Source organism: Lactuca virosa, chromosome 4, assembly GCF_052849685.1.
Source record: "Lactuca virosa cultivar CGN04683 chromosome 4, Lactuca_virosa_CGN04683_v6, whole genome shotgun sequence".
Classification (NCBI taxonomy): Eukaryota; Viridiplantae; Streptophyta; class Magnoliopsida; order Asterales; family Asteraceae; genus Lactuca; species Lactuca virosa.
The window spans coordinates 314,242,418-314,268,894 of record NC_136429.1 but is presented as its reverse complement, the minus strand read 5'-3'; the positions used below and the strand labels follow the sequence as shown (position 1 = coordinate 314,268,894).

The 26,477-nt window shown below is 37.9% G+C and overlaps 2 protein-coding genes across 3 annotated transcripts; one reads left to right on the top strand and one right to left on the bottom strand.

Annotated features, from left to right (window-relative positions):
* The first annotated feature begins 9,743 nt into the window (after positions 1–9,743).
* On the top strand, positions 9,744–11,622 carry LOC145108496 (uncharacterized). 2 transcript variants are annotated; one of them, XM_079045533.1, is made up of 5 exons: positions 9,744–10,092; positions 10,295–10,609; positions 10,708–10,903; positions 11,004–11,135; positions 11,412–11,622. In XM_079045533.1, exons 2-5 carry the CDS (start codon positions 10,311–10,313, stop codon positions 11,514–11,516), a joined length of 732 nt encoding a protein of 243 aa, XP_078901659.1. In that variant the 5' UTR covers positions 9,744–10,092; positions 10,295–10,310; the 3' UTR covers positions 11,517–11,622. The 2 variants fall into 2 exon arrangements, with proteins under 2 accessions (XP_078901659.1, XP_078901660.1); XM_079045534.1 differs by having other exon boundaries at positions 11,065–11,135; positions 11,412–11,567.
* A 1,679-nt stretch (positions 11,623–13,301) lies between these two features.
* Positions 13,302–15,054, bottom strand: LOC145108497 (Thioredoxin superfamily protein). The gene is made up of 5 exons (XM_079045535.1): positions 14,902–15,054; positions 14,553–14,695; positions 13,907–14,408; positions 13,768–13,821; positions 13,302–13,688 (listed from the first exon to the last, which is right to left on the bottom strand). Exons 3-5 carry the CDS (start codon positions 14,351–14,353, stop codon positions 13,548–13,550), a joined length of 642 nt encoding a protein of 213 aa, XP_078901661.1. The 5' UTR covers positions 14,354–14,408; positions 14,553–14,695; positions 14,902–15,054; the 3' UTR covers positions 13,302–13,547.
* Positions 15,055–26,477: the final 11,423 nt, after the last annotated feature.

Sequence of the window (26,477 nt, the reverse complement as noted above, 5' to 3'; positions counted from 1 at the left end):
ATCCGCTACTTAAAATCCTCCGGGTTAGCCTTTCGGATCGCCACAGTCATCTTGTCATGAATCATACGGCGAATCTCATCATCGCTAACACCGCTGCTCTCCGGTGTGTGTGGTGTACCAACCATGATGTCTCTAAAACACAACACGAAGATACCAGAGACTCGATCGAGTATACTCGCACTCGATCACCCAACCCTACTTGTTCCTTGGTACCCTAAGGATTCTTACTTTGACTGCTCACTGATCCGGTGTTTTCAGTAGTACGGGCCCTATACTACCTTTCACACCACATCAGTATTCATCCCAAGTCCTCCACCTAGGATCCCAGATCACAAGTACTCTACACCTTGCTAAGCATAGGCTACCCTTCGGTAGACCTCTCATAAGCTCATCACTGCTACCTACTCACTCTCGAAGCATCACATAGCAGCAGTAATCTCCTAGGCTAAGGCATCACAAATCAGGCCACTCTAGTCCTAATATGAATACATAGCCTACTCTAGCATGCATAGCATATCATATCATATCTCATAATACATAATGTAAGGGTATTTTGGGAAATCACCGTTCGGGCGCTGGCTGATCGTACACACTGCTCCTTTATGCTTTTCTCAAAGTCTTTTACTCTTTTAGAAAAATTGTTCCTTTTTATGAAAAACCTTCTCAAATCCTCAGTTTGAGTTCAGATACGCCCGAAGGTGCATCTGAATCCCTCAAACCAAGGCTTTGATACCAACTTGTAACAACGTAAATTTCCAAAACAATTTTTCATTTTTAAAACATACTTTTATTCATAAGGTACTATCAAAACATAATGTATCCAATGTTATCATAACAAAACATATCCCAGAATCTCAAGACATAAACTTCATGAGTGTGTACGGATCATGCCGGCGCCTTCCCGCAATCCTTGCTAGTACCTGAAACACATAACACAACAACTGTAAGCATAAATGCTTAGTGAGTTCCCCAAAATACCACATACGCACATACGCCACTCAAGGCTATAAGACCTTCCGGTCGCTGTGTCTCAGAGGAATTTCGTCCCACAACCCTGGTAGACCTTCCGGTCCTACCCGTAATGACCTTCCGGTCCATATCATGTTGACCTTCCGGTCCATACCATAATGACCTTCCGGTCCTTAGCATAATGACCTTTCGGTCCTTAGCATTCATAACATATATACCACATCCATATCATATAACAGCATACAACACATACATCTCATAGCATATAAGACCTTCCGGTCACACATAGGTACCACTCCAGGTACAGTATAGTGAGAAGACTCACCTCGTACGGTATCGGATAACCTCCCGTGCTCGGATACCCGATCTAGCCTCCTCCTATCAACAGAATAACATCCCTAATCAATACTCTCTCATCATCTCGTCTCTGATGATGGGTAGAAGACCATTCTACCCCTCCCAGAGCTCTCTTAAATCAGCTTGACCAAAACCCTAAGGTCAACTGAAGTCAACGGTCAAACTTTGACCCAACTTGTCGAGTGCACATGGGCGACTCGGCGAGTCCATGCGGGTCCTTTGAATCCTTCTAGCCTCACTTGGCGCGTCGAGTCATCCCTTCACTCGACGGGTTACTCTGTCACGAATCGCGGGGCAACCTCGACTCGACTCGTCGAGTCCACTTATGAACTCGGCGAGTTGCTTCCATGGCAACACTCAAATGACCTTCTGAGGTTAGATCTGCTTCTCTAACCTATAGATCTGACCTTCCCAAACATGGTAACCACGTAAAGGCTCAATCTTGACATTCATGCAACGCACACAAGGCTTTCCTTGGTGAAATGGCTTCTAAAATGGCAACATAGTCTCATTCCCTCCATGAACCAACATAAAGCATAATGGATAAGGCCCTCTGGACCTCTAGAGGTCCAGATCCAGAGTCTAACACTCAAAGGGACAACATACTCAACATTTCAAGCCAATAAAGGGTATATAAAACCCTAAAATTCAAGGATCTTAAACCAAACAGAGAAAGGATCGATTTGCTACCTCAACACTGTAGATCCAAGCTTGGAAACCACGGATTAGCAACCCTCTTGTCCTCCTCTAGCTGGAAACACCTTCTTCTTTGCAAAACAACACCAAAAAGGTTTGAAATGGCTTTCTCTCTCACATAACTCATTCAAGCTCTCTAGGGTTTCTCTCTCTGGACTGGTAGCCGCAATTGAGGGCTATAAGGACCCTTAAATAGGGCACAGGCCCAAAGATTTAGGGTTTCTGTCCACAGTGCAGACTCGTCGAGTCCACCCATCGACTCGTCGAGTCCCTTCATTAATCCAGTCAGCAAATCGCGATCCTACTCGACGAGTCTAGGCGTCGACTCGACGAGTCTAGGCGTCGACTCGTCGAGTCCCTCCTTATAACTCAAAAAGAAATACTCAAATCATCATGCCTGGAAATCCGAATGTTACACAAGCTTCTAAGGCATGTTTATCACGTAAAGTTGCAAACTTTACGTGCATGCAAGGCCCTAGAGACTCTAAATGACCAATCTAAGCTTCTAATGGAGCTTTACACCTTAGGAGAGTCTCATTCTTGCAAGAGCTGGAAACTTTATGGTCTTAGAGACCCAAGAGAGTTCAGATCTGAGGTTGCAACCTCAGATCTTAGCTCAAACACAAGAAAGGCTTCCTATTAAGCTAGAAAAGCCTCAAAATCCACCCAAAATAGATTTAGAATGAAGAGGAGAGTTAGGATAATGGCTTAATACCTCCCAAAAAGGGTGCCAACTGAGGTAGGTTCCTGATTCCACACGTCCTTTGCTCCTAGACACTTGATCTCCAAGCTTCTTCTCACCAAAAATCCCCTTTCCAAGCTTAAGAACACAAATGAAGGACACTCACACGAATTAGGGTTTAAGGGTGTCAAGTAGTTGTAAAGGGGAGGCTGGAGAAGGCCAATGATCCTTTAAATAGGGTGCAATACCCCAGGATTTAGGGTTTCATCTGCCAGCTCCTATTCGTCGAGTTCCTTCCTGGACTCGACGAGTAGGTCACTAAAACACGTGGACCAACCCGCTGCTACTCGACGAGTAGGGCAACCAACTCGTCGAGTAGCTCTTAAAAACAAGAAAATTCTTATATTAAATCAATACCTGAGAATCGGGGCGTTACAATGTATATGTATAACCTTGTATGTATCCCCAAACTATACTTACTATAGTTTGTGTGTATGTATATGTATAACCTTGTATGTATTCCCAAACTATACCTAATATAGTTTCTGTGTATGTATATGTACAACCTTGTATGTATAAAATCATGTATTGTTCTGAAAACTGTGTGGTTAAATTCGTAAGTTGAAAACGTCCCTTATGCTCAGCAAAATACAGAAGGGGTAAAATATCTAAATATTTTGTAAAACTATAGAAACTATGTGTTTGTATTGATTTTCTCCGTTTTAAGTTTACTGAAATCCTTTTGTATAATTTTCATAAATCATTTATGTTTGGCTTGTATTCCCCCTTGAAAACATTAAAAACTCAGAAAAATGTAGGGGTATGAACTCACCTCGAGTGAGTGGTTAGTATGAAAGATCGATATGAGATGTTGAATGTCAAGTGAAGCCTCAAACACAATTGGATCCTATTTAACATGTAATAACACATACAGGAGTCAAATTAGGGTATTTTACTACCAGACATGATGGGAAACCACTCTAGGGACTTGGAAACACTTGAACTAAGTGCTAAAATCACATATGATTGAGTGAGGGAGGTGCACGGCCACCCTAGGGGTGTGTACGGCCATGGGTGTGCGGCCCATGAGTGTACGGCCGTACACTCATGAAGAGGTGTGCTTTTGAGGTGTTTCCAAGGTTCTAACTAGCATCCAAGAAGTGTTCTAGGTCCCAAGCTTAGTTGTAATGCAAGTTTGAGGCCTAACATGATCATCAAAGTGGGTTTACGACCCTAAGAGGTGTGTGCGGCCGTACAAGGGGTGTGCGGCCATACACCCTTCATGTTCATGCCAAATTTGTCGACTTTAAGGTGAATCAAGGCTAGGATCATGTCCAACTAGAAGATAGGGGTCAAACTCTCACTTTAGAGGGCCTTTAAGGTGTGTACGGCCAACCTTATGAAGTTGTGCGGCCGTACTCCTTCAAAGGATGAAGAACATGATGAAAATTGAAGAGTCAAGGCTTAAATCAAGAGGCCTTTCAAGTATAACAAGCTAAAAGATGGAATACTTACGTTTTTGAAGCCTTGGAGGGTTCACGGTTGAAGAAACTTGAGAGAGAATGGAGTGGTGTGCAGCCAAGAGAAGAAAGGAATGAAGTAAGGGGTTCTACTCATATATATATAGGGGTGGGTGACCCACCACCTTGAGTGTGTGGCCCTGAGGGGGGGTGTATGGCCGCACACCCATGTGTACGGCCGTACACTCCTCCTGAAGAAGTGTATGGCCTGAAATGCTACTCTACGACTTTGATACTTCATCCCTAATCTCAACCTTGGTTGTACTTAAGCTTATAATGCTTAAACGAACTCTTAAACAGTGCTAAATGACAACAGAATTGGGTCTAACATTGATTGAATAAAGTAGTTGTACAGGATAGAAGTTCTGGGTTGTCACAATCAGGCTAATGGATTCGAATCTGGGTCAGCTGGATCGAGTGGATCGAATGGGCCCAAATCCAATCGTAACTTATAAGGAAGCAAGCCCAATAATTCCAAACAGGTCCAAGCTGGGAGGACCAATTCCAATTCTGACCCGAGTCGTAAACCGAAAAAGGACCTGTCAAAAATTATTTGTTACCGATGCGATAAGTCGGGTCACTTCGCGTCCAAATGTCCGGACCGACTCCAAAAAGTCCAAGAAAATAATTTTATCGAATATGACGATACCGATGAGACCGTGTTTCTACACGAGACCGTATTTTTGAATGAGGAGAAGGTGATACCGTCTCGGTATGACTCACGAGACAACGATGTATGGTATTTAGACAACGGGGCGAGTAACAATATGACGGGAAATCGGTCGTTTTTCTCCGAACTTGATGAAGGTATAACTGGGAGGGTTAAATTCAGTGATAATTCATGTGTAGGAATTAATGGGAAAGGTTCTATCCTTTTCCAAGGAAAGTCGGGGCAACAACGATTGATGACGAAGATTTATTTCATACCAGATTTGAAGAATAATATAATTAGTCTCAGACAAGCAACCGAAGCCGGGTGTGACATCCGGATGAAAGACAATTACTTGAGGATGTATGATGCTAATAATTGCATATTAATGAAAGTACAAAGAACTCCAAATCGTCTTTATAAAATAAAATTGAAATCAGAGCACCTATTTTCCTTCATTCGAGACTAAGTGAAGATACGTGGCGATGGCATGCAAGACTTGGGCACATCAATTTCGAGTCAATGAAAAAGATGTCCAAGAAGGGTCTAGTCAAAGGGCTACTCCAATTTGATCATGAGAATCAATTGTGTGAACCTTTCTTGGTGGTCAAGCAAACAAGAAAGTCATTCCCGACTATGACGACATATAAAGCAAAACGACCATTGGAACTAGTTCACGGTGATTTATGCGGTCCAATCACGCTGGCAACCAATGGTAAAAATCGATATGTCTTCACACTAATTGATGATTTTTCACGCTTTATGTGGATTTATCTCATGAAGGAGAAAAGTGAAGCGTTTACACACTTCAAAAGGTTCAAAGCTTTGGTGGAGAATGAAATCGGAAAGTCTTTGAAAGTGTTTAGATGTGATCGAGGATGAGAGTTTACTTCTCTCGATTTTAATACATATTGTGATCAAAACGGAGTCAAACACCATCTTACCGCCCCATATTCACCGCAACGGAATTATGGAACGAAAAAAACAGACACTTATGGCTATGGCACGAAGCATAATGAAGGCAATGCATGTTCCAAACTACTTATAGGGAGAAGCGGTAAATCACTCTACAAATCTAATCAATCGCGTTTACACAAGAGTCCTTGGTGATACAACTCCATACGAAAAGTTATATAAAAGAAAACCGAATTTAGAAAATGTTCGTATATTTGGTGTCTAGCACATGTAAAAGTTGAACCGGTAAATTTGAAGAAGTTGGATGCAACATCAAGACCACTAGTGCATGTTGGCTCCGGACCGGGAACAAAAGCTTATCGCTTATTTAACTCAGCGCCAAAAAAAATAATTGTGATTCCAGACGTTATTTTTGATGAAACCAAAGGGTGGGATTGGATTAAAGAAGCAGGAACCAACAATAAAGAACCGGACTCATTCATAATACCATGGGACTACCCAGAAGACGAGACGAGCAACAATCAAGGAAATGATGTAAGCAACGATCCAATTGAACCGATTGAATCAGATCATGAGATTGGAGACGGAGCGGAAGTACAAGATAATGAACAACCAAGTTCGGTCAATAATAATGTTCAACAATGAGCTGCAAACCAGAGACCCTCGATAACAAGAGTACCTCCAAGATGATTTCAAGATTATGAGCTTGATCTTGATAATTTCGAAGAACTTCTCCTAACAACCAATGACGAGCCGGTATCGGTTGAAGAGGCGAAGAGAGAACGGGAGTAGGTCAAAGCCATGAATGCGAAAATAAATTTGATAAAAAAGAATACTACTTGGACTCTTGTGAACAAACCTTTGGGGGTGAAGCCAATTGGACTCGAGTGGGTGTTCAAATTGAAGAAAAATGCAGACGACACCATTAATAAATACAAGGCAAGGTTGGTTGCTAAAGGTTATGTGCAACAACCTAATATTGATTTTCATGAAGTATTTGCTCCGGTAGCTCGAATCGAAACCATCCGATTTCTTATAGCCTTAGCTGCTACTCATGGATGGGAACTTCACCTACATGTTAAAACGACATTCTTACATGGAGAATTGAAGGAATCCATTTACGTATCGCAACCAGAAGGCTATATAAAGAAAGGCAACGAGCATAAGGTGTATCGCCTTACAAAAGCACTATATGGCCTAAGACAAGCACCTCGAGCATGGAACACGAAGCTTGACGGGATTTTGAAGAGTATGAAATTTCAAAAGTGCATGAAAGAACCATCGGTGTACCAGAAAAGTGAAGGATCTAACTTGCTAATTTTAGCAATTTATGTTGATGCTTTATTTGTCATAGGTACAAATTTGAGCATGATCAAGAGGTTCAAATTTGAGATGTCCAAGAACTTTGAGATGTCAGATCTTGGGAGATTGAATTATTACCTTGGCATTGAAGTTAAGCAAGAGGAATCGAGGATTAATGTAAACCAAGAAGCGTATGCTCGACACATTCTAAAAGAAGCCGGTTTACATGATTGCAATCCGACCCATATTCCCATGGATCCGGGAAATAAATTGTCAAAGGACGAAGATGAACCCAAAATCGACCCAACACAATATCGAAAGGTGGTAAGATGCCTTAGATATCTCTTGCAAACAGGACCCGATATGGCATACATAGTTGGAGTTGTTAGTCGTTACATGCAAAGTCCAAGAGAATCACATGGGGGCGTAATCAAACACATTCTACGGTACTTACGAGGGACAACGGGATACGAAATCAAGTACGAGAGGATGTGACAAAACCGAATCATTGGTTATAGTGATAGTAGTCACAATGTTGACCTGGATGACGGAAAAAGCACAACCGGTTACATTTCTATTACGGGTCATCTCCGATAACATGGTGTTCGCAAAAGCAAGATACCGTTGCTTTATCATCTTACGAGGCGGAATTCATGGCGGCCACGACAATCGCATGTCAAGCAATATGTCTTCAAGATTTTCTAGGAGAAATCATGAACAAAGCGCAAGAGAAAGTGGTTCTTAGAGCTGATAACAAGTCGGCTATTAAACTAATGAAGAATCCTATTTTTCATGGAAGGAGTAAACACATTCACACGAGGTTTCACTTTATTTGTAATTATGTTGAGAACGAACAAGTGGAGGTGGAGTACATTCCCGGTGAGAAGCAAAAGGCGGAAATTCTCATGAAACCGTTGGCTCGTACCAAGTTCAAGGAGATGTGGAGCTTGATCGGGATCGAAGATGTATCTAGAAGGACTTAGAGATTTGGGGGTGATTGTTGGAATCCTAAGTCTTGGGGTCCAAGCAATCACAAATATGGAAACAAAGACAAGTTGTTTATAGTTTCCTAATTGTAATCTAGGGACAAGTCGGTTCTAGGTTCTATATATTCAATTTGTATAGCCAAGTTAGGGTTATGAGAATTGTAAGGTTTTGAGTTATTTTCCTTTAATCAAAGAGTTTGTTTGATTAATCGTGTCTTAATTTGATCATGAAAATAGTCTATTCAAATCGATTAAGAACACACAAAAACACAATAAAAAAAACTGAATCGCAAACAAAATAGGGAATATGACTTATTAAGGTAATTAACTTTTCGGTTTGTTCACATATGGGTAACTATATTTTTTTATACCTATGTAGGTAACAAACTTGTTGGAAGTGTTCACATATGACCATTATGACCTGTTGTAGCAGGTTACATCCGGCTACAGTATGTCATAATGGTCATATGTGAACACTTTCAACAAGTTTGTTACATAAATGTGTACAAAAAAATAGTTATGAACAAAACGAAAAGTAAGAGTAAATTACACGAATGGTCCCTGTGGTTTGGGAGAATTTGTGTGTTTGACCCATAATATATTTTTTTAACTCGGATGATCCCTACTGTTTATTTTTGTTCCGCGCTTGGTCCCTGTCTTACCTAAAAAGACTATTCTACCCTTTTTAATTTATTTTTTAATTAATTTTCTTATTTATTTATTTATTTTTTGTATATTTAAAAAAAATTAATAGACCCTACATACGTAAACCTGAAACCACATTTGAGAAATTTAATTTGGGTCTCACCGGCCACCATCCCATCTCTAATCCTCCTCAACTTCTATTTCTTTTTCATCTTTAGTGACATCGACGTCTTCATTATCCTTCTTTTTCTGGTCCTTCAACTCTGGCGAACCAACACCATAACCCATTGTCTCTTCATCTTTAGTGGGTTGTGGTGTTGATTCGATAGAGTTGAAGGACCGAAAAAAGAAGGGATGATGAAGACGTCGATATCACTAAAGATGGAAAAGAAATAGAAGTTAAGGATGATGAGAGATGGGGTGGTGAGGAGATACAAATATGTGAGGTCTATTAATTTTTTAAAAATATATAAAGAATAAATACATAAATAAAAAAATTAATTAAAAATATAAATTAATAAGGGCACAATGGTCTTTTTAGGTAAGACATGGACCAAGCGCGCAATAAAAATAAACACTAGAGATCATCCGAGTTAAAAAAATAAATTTGGGACCAAACACACAAATTCCCCCAAACCACAGGGACCATTCGTGCAATTTACTCTTACTTTTCGTTTTGTTCAGATTTGGATAACTATTTTTTTTTTGTACATATCTAGGTAACGAACTTGTTGAAAATGTTCACATATGACCATTATGACCTGCTTTAGCCGGATGTAACATGCTACAGCATATCATAATGGACATATGTGAACACTTCCAACAAGTTTTGTTACGTAGATGATACAAAAAAAGATAGTTACTCAGATGTGAACAAACCGAAAAGTTAATTACCTTGCTAAGTGATATTCCAAACAAAATACTGTATGAATTTAATTTAAAAAAAAAATGAAAAAAAAAAGACTATGGAGTTATGGACCTTTTACGTAATAATTTACTTTGAAATAAAGTTGAAATGTGGGTTTAGATTTGGGTTCAGATTCAGGGAAATAGGGTATTCCATCCCGCCCAATCGCTTTCATCAGTTCATGTACGATGTATCGGTTTGGTAATGATATGGGTTACAGCTTCAAATTCAAAAAAATTGCTCCACTCGTAAATTAGACGGATACCCTGTTTTTCCTTCCATTCCCAAAACCTCTTCGATCATTCATTCAATCTTCCATGGCTTCGTCTTCTGAATCTCAACCACGCTAACCCCCTCAAAACCCGCACAACCTCTCTTCTACGGTTACATAACGAAATTCAAATTCAATTTCCCAAAATCTTATTTCTTACGTTTAACTCTGTTTATCCAGTTCGATCTCAAAGGTACGCAATTTCTTTCAATTTCCCTAATCATTCATGCCACATCGTAACTAAAACGTGTTTTATGATGCTAAGATATTCATTCGTTTGGTTTCTTACAAGATTAATTGATTGTGTTAATAATATGAAGTCAATTTCTACGACTATTGATGTAGCCCTAGAAACAAGGGTTTCATTCTGATGTGAATTTCATGTTTCTTTTCAGTTTTATATCTGTTCCAATGGCATCGCTGGTCTCAACTTCAAAGGCCATTGGGCAGATGTTTAAGTGCAATAACGGAGGTAGACAGTTAATCAGATGCTTAAGGAACAATTCCAAAGTAGAAAATCGATGCTTCAGAAGCATTTCAAGAGTTGAAACATATCAATCAGTTGTTAATAGTCATGATCATGAAGTAGTATTGCCTTTTTCACATTTTAGTAGGAGTATTCAAAGGAGAGGATTTCTTGGCATTGGTGATGGAGATGAAGGGAATAAAAGTGGTTTATCAAAAGTTCATGAGGAGAATTGTATTATGGGGTAATAAATTAATAATCATATTCAGTTATTCACCCTTCTCCTATTTCTTATCTCCTACAATGGTGTAATTGGAAAGATTTTTTTATTGTTTTTGTTAGATATTCCCCAGAGCAATTGTATGCAGTTGTTGCTGCTGTTGACATGTATCAAGATTTTCTTCCATGGTGTAGAAGATCAGACATAGTGAAACGTCATTCTGATGGATCCATTGATGCTGAGCTGGAAATTGGTTTTAAGTTTCTTGTTGAAAGCTATGTCTCTCATGTCAAATTAATCAAACCCAAATTAATCAAGGTCATAAAATCACCTTTATAACTTATTTTACACAATTTTTTTTCTTTTCTTTTTTCACATAACCAAAACTCTTTTGTTTTATTGTATATTTTTTTTATAGACAACTGCATCAAAAAGTAGCGTTTTCCACCATTTAATAAACATTTGGGAGTTTAATCCAGGACCTGTTCCAGGGACTTGCAACCTTCATTTTGTTGTGGATTTTAAGTTCCAATCACCATTATATTCACAGGTAAGTAATTTTTCGTCTTTTAAAAAAAAAAAAATCTTTTATTATATTTTAATGAAAAAAATAAAAAGGTATTCCATTCCTTTCATTTTGTTAATTTTCATTACTTAGAGCACTTCCAATGACAGGTTTTTGACTTTTTTCAAAGATTAATAATATTACATTTTGCTATTTTTATTAACCACTTGAAAATGACTAGAGAAATATAAATATTTAAATTTAATTAAATAATTAAATAATGTATTAAGTTAAAAGAATATTATGTTTATTTTTATATAGGTAGCATCCATGTTCTTCAAGGAGGTGGTGTCGCGACTGGTGGGTTCGTTCAGTGATCGCTGCCGTTTAATTTATGGGCCAGGGGTTCCGGTTAATAAATCATAAATCATAAATTATAAATTAATAGTTATAATCATAATTATTCTATTTTGTGTACATGAATTAGTTTCACGACTTCTGTTTTTAAATTGATGTTTTATTGTTAGCGTTATTCTTAATAATTTATTTATTTGAATTTAAAAGAAAAGGCATGGTAAGTAAGTACCATACATTTATGAAAGTTATTAAGAAAATAATTTATAATAATGTCAAACTAAATTTATTTAAAAACATAGTATTAGGAAGCGTAGGGAAGAAGATTTGCAAATCCTTATGGTAGATTCCTTATACAATATACCTTGGTACAAAATTTGGATCAAACTCACACTTCCACCATTTACAATGATAATTTTGAAAGTAACACTCACTTGAATATGTAGGCGTTGTAAAATCTCTATTCTAATAAAAAAATAGTGTTAATATTCTTTTGATATGTGTCACTCAAATACAATTCCTCGTTAATATTAAGTCACATGTCAAGGAGATATATTAGACAACATTTAAAAATTCAAATTTATTTTTTCTAATTATATGTTAAATTTGAAATTATATTAACTTTAAATTTTCGATATATCTTTTAATTAATAATTTATTTAAAATAATTGATTAATAATTATGAATTTTTATTATGAAAGTTGAATTAATTTTATAACCATGGTTCCCACGGGTTATAAACTAGTAATCTATAATTTTATAGATTTATAAACAAGTAAACTACCCAATAACTTTGATGAAAGATTGCATTATTCTTTCTTAAGTGTCTTCTCCAATCTCCTCTCTGATGCCTCTATGTACATGCTTATAAATATTAGACAAAATTACACAAATGATCCTTAAAGTTTTTATTTTTTCTTTAAAATAATCCTTATAAAACATTTTTTTTCCGTGAACTATATTTTCTTTCTTTTATTTTATTATTAACTATGCAGATCATCAATCTTTATGACTAACAATATTAGTTTTTCTGTTAAATATAAATAAAAAGATTATATTTTCCTTCTTTTATTTCATTATTAACCGGTGTGGTCTCTCTATCTCTCTCTCCACACCCAACGTCTTCCCCATCCTATCTGTAACATGATACCCATTTCTTATTCTTATAACACATCTACAAGTTCAAAATGCATGTAATAAACATTTGTGCATTCAATCACACACACAGACACACACGCGCGCACACACACGCGCGCGCACATACACACACAGAGAGAGAGAGAGAGAGATTTGATTTGTTTTTAGGGTTTTACTTTATAACGAACAACCATCCTTACTCCACCATTTCTATCATCTTTCACCACACAACAAGAGAAACAAACAAAAACCCTTGCTCATCATCATTTTTCTTGGACTCAAAACTAAGAATCTAAATAAGCACGTGAAAAGATACATATTTACAGAGATCGTCACTCCTGTTTTTAGGAACTTCTGGTGACCTCAATCACACATGCGATTTATATCTCAATCACACTAATTATTTCACAAATGGATTGCTTAATTCTTGTTTCGTTGCTAAGACATACAAGACTTTCTTTTGAACACAAATTTGGATTTAATGCATCTCAAAATATCTCATCACATACCGAAGACAAATTTGGGTCTAATGCATCCATCGCATACGAAGCATGGCTATGACGATTTTGATTTGTATTTGTTTGGACGATATTGTGTCTAGTGCATCTAGCTACATATGACCTTTGTGGTTTTGATGGTCTTCATTTGTGTTTGCCATGTTTTGGGCAAAGAGGCCACTCATTTTTTTTTTCAATTTTATTTATAAAAATAAGCAATCAATTTGTAAAATAATTAGATAGATAAAAAGCGTAAAAAGGGATACAGATATTTATCGTATTACAGTTTGCAACAAAATCGAAGAACTGTTGATACGTTACCTTTCCTCATAGACATAACATGATTTTATTCCTTTATACAATCATTAATTCAAATTTTCATTCTTATCTTTGTAGACCACATCTTCCACAAAATAAGAATATATAAAATGACCAAAATGAATTAATAATAATAATAATATGTTATGGTTTACGAATTTTGAGCAGCAGCAGCAGGAGTAGAAGCAGGTGCTGTGTATTTCTCTATAGCCCCTTTAATCCGCTCCTTATCTCTCGTTGCAAATGCTTCCAATAATATTCCATTTTTATAAAAATGAAACAGAGGCACTGCCTGTATATTTATTACAAACTATAAATAAAATAAAAATGATGTTTAATAAAAAATAGGAAATACCTCACACTTTTTATACCTTAATTCGAAGTCTTTCTGCTATATCTGATTGTTCATCGTATTCATCAATCACCTGCATCATGAATTGAAATCATGTAAATGTAATCACTTTTTTAAACGCAATTCATTTTTGAAAAGAAAAAAAAAACATGACTCACATTATGTTTTAAGAAGATAACAGGGGCCTCTTCATCACCTAATCCTCTGCACAATTTTGCGAATCCTTGTTCTATATATTTGCAACTACCACATGAAGTTCGATAGAAATCAACCACAACCAATGAATTAGCTTCTGTTGCTTTTTCTAAAACTGAGAGTAATTCCTCATCTTTCTTGATTTCTCTCACGCATTCAACTGGACAAAGCTCCTCATCTTCATCAGACAACTCTTCTTCATCTCCATTACTCATAATACATTGGAGCGGATGATGATAATGATACTGAATCAATGGCAATTTCCTATTATTCTTCAATATGGAACTTGTAGTTAGAAGAGAAGAGGGAAAAGTCGAAGGATTCTTGAATTCTGTTTTCCCAATTTTGAATTTTGCACAAGTTAAGATGATTCGATGTTTATGTAGTGCAGAATGTATAGACCATGACATTTTGAATAGTTCTAACTTGGATACCCTTCACAATTCCACTTTTGATGTGCATAAACTGTAACAAGTGGCAATAAAACAATAAGTAACTGCGTTTGCCTAATTGCCTCTCGCTTTTATAACAATTTGTTCTGTTTATTTGGTAGAGAAGTTTCTTGATTCACGAATTCACAAAGCAATGAGAATTCATGAGAAGACAAACCTATTTGATATCACTCGATTGAAATGTATTCATAGACGTAATCCCCAAGCACAAATACAAATACGTTTTGGCTTAGATTTATTGGATTCCTTCTTCCTTCAGATTCAACTTGATTTACCTCGAGGAAATCTTCTCCGAGAGCCCTAAAATCAGATGACATTTTAGGTCAAAAACAAACAGCTACGACGCGCAGGCTTTTCTAAACTGACTATTTTAAACAGCATGGAGTGCAATCACGCAATAGGAATGAATGTAGCTTACGATTGCAGATGAACAGATTGAAGGAAGAAAAATGGATAAAAACATTATGTCGATTGCAATTCGAGAGGAATTAGACATGAAATAGTACCTGTAAGGTGAAGAATGGAGAGCAGTTGCGATGGCGGAAGAGTTTCGCTGATGAGAAAATGACACCACAAGGTAGAAGCCATAGCCGATTAGCCATATTACATTCACCACCACAAACTTCTGCTTGTCCTATCCACCACTCGCTCCATTATTCCAATTCCCACAGTTGAAAGTTGAAAGTTTGAATTTTTGTCACCCTGGTTTTTCTCTATTTACAATCTAGTCACTAGAGTTTTGAAGTTTATGATTGTGTCCAGAGATGTCAAACCTTGAAAAGAAAATAATTGGGTTCTATATAAATCTACTAATAAAGTGTATGACAAACTCATGCAATATTTTTATTTGATTCGTCAAAACAATGACCATAAATATAAAAATTCTAAATGCTTGTTAATCCTTTAGGCATGTAAAATAATATTTCTATATTTTTTATTGATTTTATATAACTTTTTGTAAATTGGTTTACGCGGTTTGTTAAAACATGTTAATTCAATACAATTATAAAAGATTTTATGAATTGGGTGCATGTGGTTTCAATTCTTGCATGGTCAATCCTTGTTGGCTTTTCTTTTCCAAAATTGGTCTAAAATTACTATTAATTAATTTATATTTATTTTTACTATTTTAAATTAAAACAAATACAACCCCATTTAATCTAATCCCCCTACCACCCTCCTTATTTCAGCTCCTCCCATCTTTTTTCCGCCCCTACCTACCTCTGTTAGAGAAGAAGTCACCACCCTTACCTTGCCCTCATCGCAAATCGATCCTTTAACTACCACCATCATATCGTTGATTCTCTGGTTACCATCACCATATCGATATCGAAGTCACCACCCTTAAGGGAAATGATTTAGGGCTCCACCTGCATCACCACACCCGACCTCATCCCCCCCCCTCTAAATATAACTTCATCTTCTCTTTAAAATCGTGTTTATGTGTGTTCTAGATTTGAAATAATTCAAGGTATGTATGTATGCGTATTTGAAATCCTATTTGTGTATGTGTTTTGGGATTGAATTTTGTCATACCCTCGTCCGACAGTGGAAACGTCGAGTTGTGCGACGTTAAGATGTTGGATCTGGAGGCAGGTATATTGAACAATACACACAACTATGACACATATATTTCTTTTTAATTATCATTAATAGCAAGAGGTTACATTGTTTGACATACAAACACACTTCCTAAACATATACTAGGCAATTAAGACTTCCTTCAGCCACTTGTTGACTTCCTTCAACACTTTACTGTTGCTGATATTCATTTCCCTGAGAATACATGAGTTTTGAAAACATCAAATTAATGTTGGTGAGTTCACATGTTTCTATAGTTTCATATTTTTAGAATAGTTTTATTATTTCCTTTAAAGGTGTCCATTCTTTATATCTTATTTTCCTAGGATAAATTACTCTTTTAGTATATATCCTATAACTTTTCTCATATATATATATATATATATATATATATATATATCCCTTTTTATTATCCTTTCATACTATGACTACTTTCATGGTGTTTTCTTTTAGGTAGTTTAATTAATTAAGGTTGGCGAACAATGTTACAATGAGTTCCTATAATCGCAAGACTATAAAGTTATGCTTGTCGGGGTTGTTGCTAACAACAGCAGGTGGGAGTGTCAATCCCGTATAGATCTATACATACCTTTAACGCTTACTTAAGATTAACGATTATAGGCATGGGGTTAGCTAAATTTAATCAAGCTAAAGGATGAATAATAAGACTCATTTAACAAATTGTTTTGATAAACCTTTATAGTATGATAATTTGTCTTTATTATTCGCTCCTTTAGTTTTTCCTTTAGTATGATTTCCTTACATAATCATACATATATACTTAACCATATAATAATAATTATTCTTTGTATTAATATTCCTTGACAGGATATTAGGGCAGTGTACAATTAAGTATGTACGTTGCTTATCCTTAAGTTTTTCTTTAATATAGTTTTCTTACATAATTATTATGATCTTGATATATATATATATATATATATATATATATATATATATATATATATATATATATGATCTTTATATTGATAGGATATTAGGGCAGAGTAACAACTAGATACAATGCTTATCCTTAAATTTAGCCAGCATAACGACTAGGTACAATGTATATATATATATATATATATATGATCTTTATATTGATAGGATATTAGGGCAGAGTAACAACTAGATACAATGCTTATCCTTAAATTTAGCCAGCATAACGACTAGGTACTATGTTATCTTAAGGAATTGGTCAGCATAACAACTAGGTATAATCCTCCAGTGTAATTTTAGGCATCGTAACAATTAGACATAATATCATTCTTAAAGCTTAGACAGGGTAACTACCGAGCATAATATTACAAATAAATATATTTTTGTAAAAATCATTTGATATAGTTTGATAACATGTATTCCCCCCCCCCCCCCCAATAAAACATTTGAAAAGAGTAAAAGTGGGTTCGTAACCTCACCCTAGTAGTGCGATTCGTTGTTGTAGGGTAGATTCGGGACTCGAAACTTCGAAGATCTCCTGAAGATGGACTACCGCGACCAGATGGTGAGAGAGAGTTGCTTATGAGGTGTGCATATGGGTTCTACAGACCCTTTTTTTTATAGCAGAATTTTTGAGGTGCATGCCGTGAAAATAACTGTACGCATTGCGCATGAGCCTCGTGGATTCATCCGGGAGTCGCCACGTGTCACTCTCTTGTTGGGCCATGTCACTCGCAATCTTCTCAAATCCACGGTCAGAATGCACGATGTGTATGGTGCGCACCTTGTGCTTACAAAAATTATTTTGGAAAAATCATATCTTCTGCGTACGAGCTCCAATCTTTACCCTCTTTATATCTATGTGATGGTCTTAATGAGTACTACAAGTTCCCTTTAGATCATTGTGGCAAGTTTTGACTTTCATCTTTTGGCCTAACAGGGGTATAATTAAATGATTTTACAAAAAAACATATCTTCTTTATACGAACTCTATTTTCAGTGTTCTTTGTCTTGATGTTCTCACCTCGAGAACTACTATGACTTTCTTTTTGGTGACACTAGCCAAAAATCAACCGATTTCCTAATCCTATTTCGACGCTAATAATTTTAAATACGCGATTGATTTTACTTTTTACAAAAACCATAACTCCTCCAATCGAAATTAGATTTTTACGAAGCTTATGTCCCTGGAATCACATCGTCGTGTACTTTCCGAATATATTAACCATCTTAGAATATGACACGACTTTTTTGACACTCGTTTTGACTCTATGAGTCGATTTATCTTTATATGTAATAATATATTCAATCATATTTATTTATATAATTAAATATATCTCTTCCCAATCTTATATTCCTTGTATATCTCATCCTTACTCAGTCTCGTATACTCTGTATATATCATCTCTTCTCAATTTAATACTCTTTGTATATCTCATCTTTACTCATACAAAATCTGGATTCTCGTGGGAATCATCTATCAAGATTATCAAAGGAATCATCATCTTTTTTACTCGCAAGTAGCTTAACCTCATTCTTTATGGAATCATACTCTTGCCCCGAAGAAATGTTTATCCTGTTCTCAAGGAAATTATACTCATCTTTTCCAAAGGAAAATATACTCATGTTCCCGAAGGAAGTATGCTCATGTCTCACACTTCGAATGAAATATACTCATATATCAATCTCTTTCCTGAAGGAAATATGCTTCTATTCCCGGAGGAATGTCAATCTGATATACTCATATTCCCAAAGAAATATCAATCTCATCATGAAGAAAATATACTCATCACATGCTCTACTACATGTCTCCATCTACAACATTATATATATATATATATATATATATATATATATATATATATATATATATATATATATATATATATATATATATATCACATGCTCTGCTACATGCCTCCAGGAACGCTGCGCGTACTAGGGTTCGAAACTGTGTTTTGGAAGGGCACCCTCTGATGGATTTTATGTACTTTAACATTCCTATGGTGAACATACAACCCTAATGCTTTGGATCTAAGTTTTCTCTAATTATACATGCAACATTGTTTTTCCAAAGCATAAAGTCTAAACTAGCATGCAAGGTAACATTTAAATCATAAAAACAATTAGAAGAGTACCTTGTGTAGTAGCTTGCTTGTCTTTGACCTTTAGGAGCCTAGCACCTCAATTGTGATGCCTAAAATGTATTATAACAAACCAAGAGAAAGAGAATAAACTTGAGAGAGAAGCTTGTGAGCTCAAAATCAGCTAGCAACAACTAGTGTGCATGTGTGTAACCGATTTTAGGGAATATGGACTTCTTTTATAGCTTAGGATTACAACCATGCAAACCCTAATGACTCTTCATATTACATAAGCCTTTTGGGCTAAACCTTTCATGGACTTTAATGTAAGTTTAGTCCAACCCTAGTCAATATGAGTCAAGAGTCCAACTAGAAGAATTACTGATTTACCTAATCAGTCCCTATAACTTTAATTAGTTTCTCTTGATCACTAAATGAACACCAAATTAATTCTTGATCAATACTAATTAAATAATGTGATTCCTCAATTAATATATTATACTTATAATATATTAATAAACCACAATAACCTCTTTCTCAAGTATCCATCCTATCAAATTGTTCCAGAGTGTTACAACCGAAATGGACCATGCTATCATCGGGTCAAGTACATACCAATTATAGTTATGGGCTTAGACACCTAATCCAACACCCTCTACACTGGTTGTAGAGGGGAGTATGGTAGGGCTTACTCAACCCAGATGGAAATCTTGACTTTTTGACCTCAACCTTGACCATGATTTGGAGCAAGTTTGACCCAGGAGTATTTTGAGCAGTAGTTTGAGACTAGGTCATTGTTTGTTGTATTGGTGATCTGCAGAGTTGACATTTGGAGCAACATTCTTTCCTGCTATCTTTTCAGACTATGAGGTGAGTTTTCCTCATTGTACATGTGGGTCGTGATGTGAGTTAGAGATTGATTAAGAGCACAAATGAATCAATAAAAGCTATAAACAAACACACAATCTAAATAAGATCTATTTGGCTCAATATCGTCTAAAGAGTACAAGAGTGTTTGAGTACAAAATGGAAATGATGATGTGTTCGTTGCTTTTCTACTCTATGTACTTAACCTATTAATAGGGTACAACAGACGCACAAAAAATAAAAAGGACTAAACATTACAGTGTCAAAACTAACATGTCTTGTTAATAGATAAAGTGTCGAAACCAAACTACTTTCGACACATTACATACACAAAGTACATTCGACTCCTCACTATATACATTCGACCCAAAAAATATCCCCCTTAGTGAGAGTAGTCGAATATCAAGCTATTAACTTCATTGTCTGTAGACGCTCCCCTCGAACTTCCATGTACCACAAAAGAATCTTCCTTATCTCATCCTTGTCTACAACATCATTCTTCTTGCAGTTGTTGATGCGAATCAAAATGTTGGTGAAATGGGAATTTGTATATCTTTCAAGATCAGCGATTTGAAATAAAAACTTCGTTAAATTCCCCCCTTGTTCTTTCCCTGAAAAACCACACCATATGGTTGATGGATAATTTCACCGTCTTCTAATTAGTTTATTTTCAACTTAGCCATTGCAAGAGTTTGATGCACGTTCGCATTCTTCTTGATAGTCAAGGCAAGATCATTATCTGTAATGGCCAGATATCCATAATAGCTCTCCAAAAAAGCCTTGATATGAACAAAGACAATAATGAAATCATTTCGATTTGAGTCATGGATCTTCGACACATCCACATTGATTAAAATCTTGGTTATCGAAATAAGATCATTCAGGTTCATCAGCGGAAAGTCAGCAATTATGAACTTGAACTCCACATTATTAGCTCTCACAATTGAATATCTAAAGTTTTGAAGTATACCCTCAAACAAGGTATCCCTTTCGATTTTCATCACCTTCACTATTTTCACCAACGACCATACATCATCTTCATTTTTCGCCAAGATAACATGAAAACAAATCTTCAGGTTTATGTATTTTTTTTATCTTTGAAGTTATCTGCTACTTTGAATTGTGGAGATGTGAACAACATGTGCCAGATTAGAAAATCGAGTTGATTTTAGTCCGAATTTTCAGTTTCAAAGCTCTTATTTGGCCTTTTAAGAAATTCGCCATTCTTCCCCAACACTGTGATTTCAATCATTTCATAACACCAGTGCTTGTTTGGTTCACCTTTGTTTAGCCTTATGGATCATTCTCCCTTTGACAAAGAATGCTATTGATTTGCATTTGTCGTTCCATTTCTACTGCTTGTTGCTTCTTCTTTTTCCTCATCTGATTGTTCAATAAGAATGACTTTGCCTTTGTCTTTTGGATCAATCGATGAAGTCGTTTTGACAAGAGCACTACTTGAACCTCCTTCTCTATAACGTCTCAAAAAAAAATCAAAATAAATTTAAACTTTTTAAATCAACCCAAAATCATAAGTTGTTTACAAATCATGGCTTTCAAAATATTTTTCCAAATATCAGAGTCTCCTAAAATCATAAGCCATAAACAAGAGCATATGCACGGTCACGCCTTTGCCTTCCCGCGATCATCCAAAGTACCTGAAACCATAAACCAATACTGTAAGCCGACGTTTAGTGAGTTCCCCCAAAGTACCACCATATAAACATAACAACAAACAACATGCATACAAAGCCTTCAGCTTGACTGGACCGCCGCTCTGGCCTACAAAGTATCTGGGCCGCTCATAGAACCTTCAGCATGAATGGACCGCCTCACCGGGCCTTCAGCCTATCTGGATCGTTCTCCAGGCCTTCGGCCTAACTGGTCCGCCTTATAGGCCTTCAGTCTATCCGGGCCGCCCTGGGTCTCTTGGCCTTCAGTCTCCACTGGTCCGCCTCAACCCAACCACACATAACATGTCGACATATACATAACAGATAAACATATAACCAGTCAGCAGACAACAAGTAGATCTAACAGATCACTACAACATAGCAACATACGGTAAACCGGGATATCAATCCAATGGGCCGTCCTTGGTGCCTTCGACCTATAAGTATAGTGAGGAAAACTCACTTCTATTGATGATAACTAAAACAACACTCGATCCGCGATGAACATTGCTTCTCACGCTAAACCAAAACCAGAAACAAACCTAATCAATAATTAAGTTTTAACTCAAACCCATGGTCTAGTACATTCCTCATCATGATGAGGGAAAAAGACCATTTTGCCCTTTATATACAAGCCCAACTAAACTAAGGCCAAAACCCCTAATTGCTCAAGGCCCAAAATCGATCCATTGGGCTTCAGCTGAGAATGCCTGACGTTCCACCCTATGAGGCCTGGTGTCCGAACGCTGGGCGTTCCCATGAAAACGCCTGGCGTTTGCTCGCTGATTACTAACTTCCAAACCAATGTCTTAATCGCTTAAGATCTCATGTCCAAACTTCAGATCCAATCATAATGGAACGTCTACATAAAGTTGCAAACTTTATGGCCATGCATAGCTACAATGAGCCCAACACCAAGATCCTAACTCAAAATCAACTATAAGGCTCCAAAACTGTTGAATGGAAGATTATGAAGACCCAAGATTGCATTTTTATGATTCTAGACTCACTATTATGCTTGAAAGGACAATCCAAACCTCTAGAGCATTCCAAACTCACAAATATCAATTCTTTGGGACCAAAAAGAACATAAACTAGCTTTAAATAAATATCTAACAAATGAGACATCAAGATCTGAACTTTATGCCTCAAAATGATGCTCCAAGATGGCAAGAGTCCAAATCCACAAGCTAGAGAGCAACCATAATACTCCAAAGGTCTTCCTTCTCTTATCAGGAACACTAAATGATACCAAAAGATGAACCAAGGTTTCAAACTCTCATACATGCTTAGGGTTTTCGAAATGAGGAGGGAGACTGGAGTGTTGAAGGGTTTTGAGGCCATAATGTTCTTTAAATAGGGTGCAAACCCTAAAAATTAAGGTTTGGTCCCTGCGTACAAACGCCTGGCGTCCATCATAGAACGCCTGCCGTTTGAATGCCTAGCGTTCTATGCCATACACATGGCGTTTGGACCAAAGTGCCAAAATTAACACAACAAGGTTAAAAGTGTCAATACCTGGAAACCATGGTGTTACAAATCTCCCCCACTTGAATCAAAATTCTTCCTTGAAGTCTGCTGCTGCTAAAAAGTATGGGTAGTGCTCCCTCATCTCATCCTCCGTCTCACAAGTCCACTCAGATCCCTTACGGTGCTGCCATTGCACCTTCACTAGATTCACCACCTTATTACGCAGAGTCTTGGTCTTCCTGTCGAGAATCGCAATCGGCCTCTCCACGTAGTTTAGGGACTCATCCACCTGAATATCATCCAAAGAAATCATTTCCATATCATCGACTACACACTCCCGTAACTGATACACGTGGAAGGTGTTACGGATCTGAATGAGCTCATCAGACAAATCCAGCCGGTATTCAACTCTGCCCACCCAGGAGATAATCCTGAAGGGACCAATAAACCGGGGTCCTAACTTCTCCTTCTTTCTGAAGCGTATCATACCCTTCCAGGGTGAGACCTTCAGGAGCACCATATCACCGACCTGAAATTCTAACTCCGATCGACGCTGGTCGGCATAACTCTTCTGTCGAATCTGAGTGTTCAACAATCTCTGTCTAATCTGTTGGATAAGCTCTGTTGTTTGAAGGACCACTTTAGTCCTTCCTAATACTCTATGACCTATCTCTCCCCAACATATTACGGTGCAACACTTCCTCCCATAGAGGAGCTCAATTGGCGGTGCACCGATACTGGAGTGGTAGCTGTTGTTGTACGAAAACTCAACTAAGGGAATGTAGGAATCCCAACTCCCACTGAAGTCTATGACACAGGCCCTCAACATGTCCTCAAGTGTCTGAATGGTCCACTCATTCTGGCCATCGGTCTGCGGATGATAAGTTGTGCTAAGATGTAGTCTCGTACCCAGTTCCTCATGGAACTTCTGCCAAAAAAAGATGTGAACTGAACATCCCGATTCGATACGATGGAGATAGGAATACCATGTCGAGTGAAAATCTAGCATATATATAAATCGACCAATTTCTCGGCCGAAGAGCTCTCTCGAATTGCTAAGAAGTGAGCACTATTGGACAGGCGATCCACAAACACCCAAATCGCATCAAATCCATTAGCCGTTCGAGGCAATTTGGTGATGAAATCCATAGTAATGTGTTCCCATTTCCACATGGGAACCTACAATGGCTGCAACTTGCCATGCGGCCTCTGGTGCTCGGCCATGACCATCTGACAGGTCAAGCACATCTCAACATACCATCCTATCTCCCTCTTCATGCATGGCTACCAGTAACCGAGCCTTAGATCCCGATACATCTTGGTGGCTCCAGGGTGTATCGAAAATATAGACTTGTAAACCTCCTCGATGACTGTCTACCTAATCCCACCAAAATCTGGTACCCAAACCCGACCGCACCGGGTCAATAATCCCCGACTGTGCGTAACAAATCTGGAAATCTCACCCCGAAGTGTCTCCTATTTCCAATTATCCTCCTTGACACCCTCGGCCTGAGCCTCCCTAATCAAATCAAGAAGTGGAGAATCAATCAAAATCCTCATACATGTGCTCCCAACAGAAGAACCAGCCGACTTGTGGCTCAAGGCATCGCGACCACATTCTCCTTCCCAGGGTGATACAGAATCTCGCAATCATGATCCTTGACTACATCAAGCCATCTTCGCTGTCTCATGTTCAGATTCGGCTAATCCATGAGATACCTCAAACTCTTATAGTCTATGTCGATGGTACACCGAATCCCATATAGATAATTCCACGAGATCTTGAGGGAAAACACCACCGTCCCCAACTCCAAATCATGTATAGGGTATCGGGCCTCGTGCAGATTTAGCTACCGTGAAGCATAAGCAATAACTCTCCTACGATGCATGAGTATTGCCCCCAATCTAGTGATGGATGCATCACAGAATACCACAAAATCCTCAACTCCCTCCGGAAGGGTCAATATCAGGGCCTCACATAACCTCTTCCAAAGAGTCTCAAACGTCGATTGCTGCTCAAGGCCCCATCGAAAATCAACTCCCTTCTTCGTCAGACGAGTGAGGGGTGCCGCAATCTTGGAAAAATCATGAATAAATCTCTGATAATACCCTACCAAACCTAAGAAACTCCTGATCTCTGAGGGAGATTTCAGAACCTCCCACTGCATCATAGCCTCGATCTTGGCCGGATCGACCAAAATCCCATCCTAGTTAACGCAGTACCCCAGGAACTGGACCTCTACTAACCAGAACTCACAATTTAAGAACTTGTCATAAAGCCGTACCGCCTCAATACTTCCAGAAGCTCTCGAAGGTGCTCCTCATGCTGCTCTCTGGTCTTGGAATACACCAAGATATCATCAATAAACACAATGAAAGATCGGTCGAGCATTGGCCTGCATACCCGATTCATCAAATCCATAAACACAGCAGGCGCATTGGTGAGCCCAAATGGCATCACCACAAACTCGTAATGCCCATAACGAGTCTGGGATGCGGTCTTCTCCACGCCCTCCTCTCTCACTCTCACCTAATGATACCCAGACCTCAGATCGATCTTGGAGAACCAAGATGCACCCTACATCGGATCAAAGAGGTCACCAATCCACGGGAGGGGATAACTGTTCTTCAATGTTAACTTGTTCAACTCCTGATAGTCAATGCACATCCGATGTGAACCGTCATTCTTCTTCATGAACAAAATTGGCGCTCCCCACAGCGAAATGCTCGGTCTGATGAACTGCTTGTCTAACAATTCCTAAAGCTGAGAGGACAATTCCTGCATCTCAGGTGGTTCCAAGCGATACGGCGCCTTGGAAATCAGAGCCACACCTGGAACTAAGTCAATACTGAACTCAGGCTGCCTCTCAGGAGGCACACTGGGTAACTCCTACGGGAAAACATCGGCAAACTCCCTGACAACTTGTACCTCTAAAACTGAAGTCTGCTCCCTAACCCTAGTATCGACCACATAAGCCAGATAACGTGCACACCTATGCTGAATATACTGTCGAGCCCTGGCTACCGAACAAAACCCTGAACCAACCCTAGTACCCTCTCCATAGATAACTAGTTCTCCCCCACTTGTGGTTCGAACTACCACCCGCTGGCCCTCGCAATCAATCATGACACCAAACCTGCTAAGCTAATCCATCCCCACTATCACACACACACATCCCCCATGGGGATAGGGATTAGATCAATCAGATAAGGCACCCCGAAGATCTCCAATACACGACCCTGGTACACTCTGGATGCCGAAACCACGTGTTTGTTGGCGATAGAAACCCACAACATACACTCCAACTCACAACGAGGCAAACTAAAATCCCTACTGAAAGATCGCGATACAAAAGACCGGCTCACGCCCGAGTCAAACAACACTAGAGCAGGCAAGGAGTTCACTAAGAACATACCTATCAGAAACATAAATATAAGCATTCCATAAAACAATTGAAAAAACAATAAATA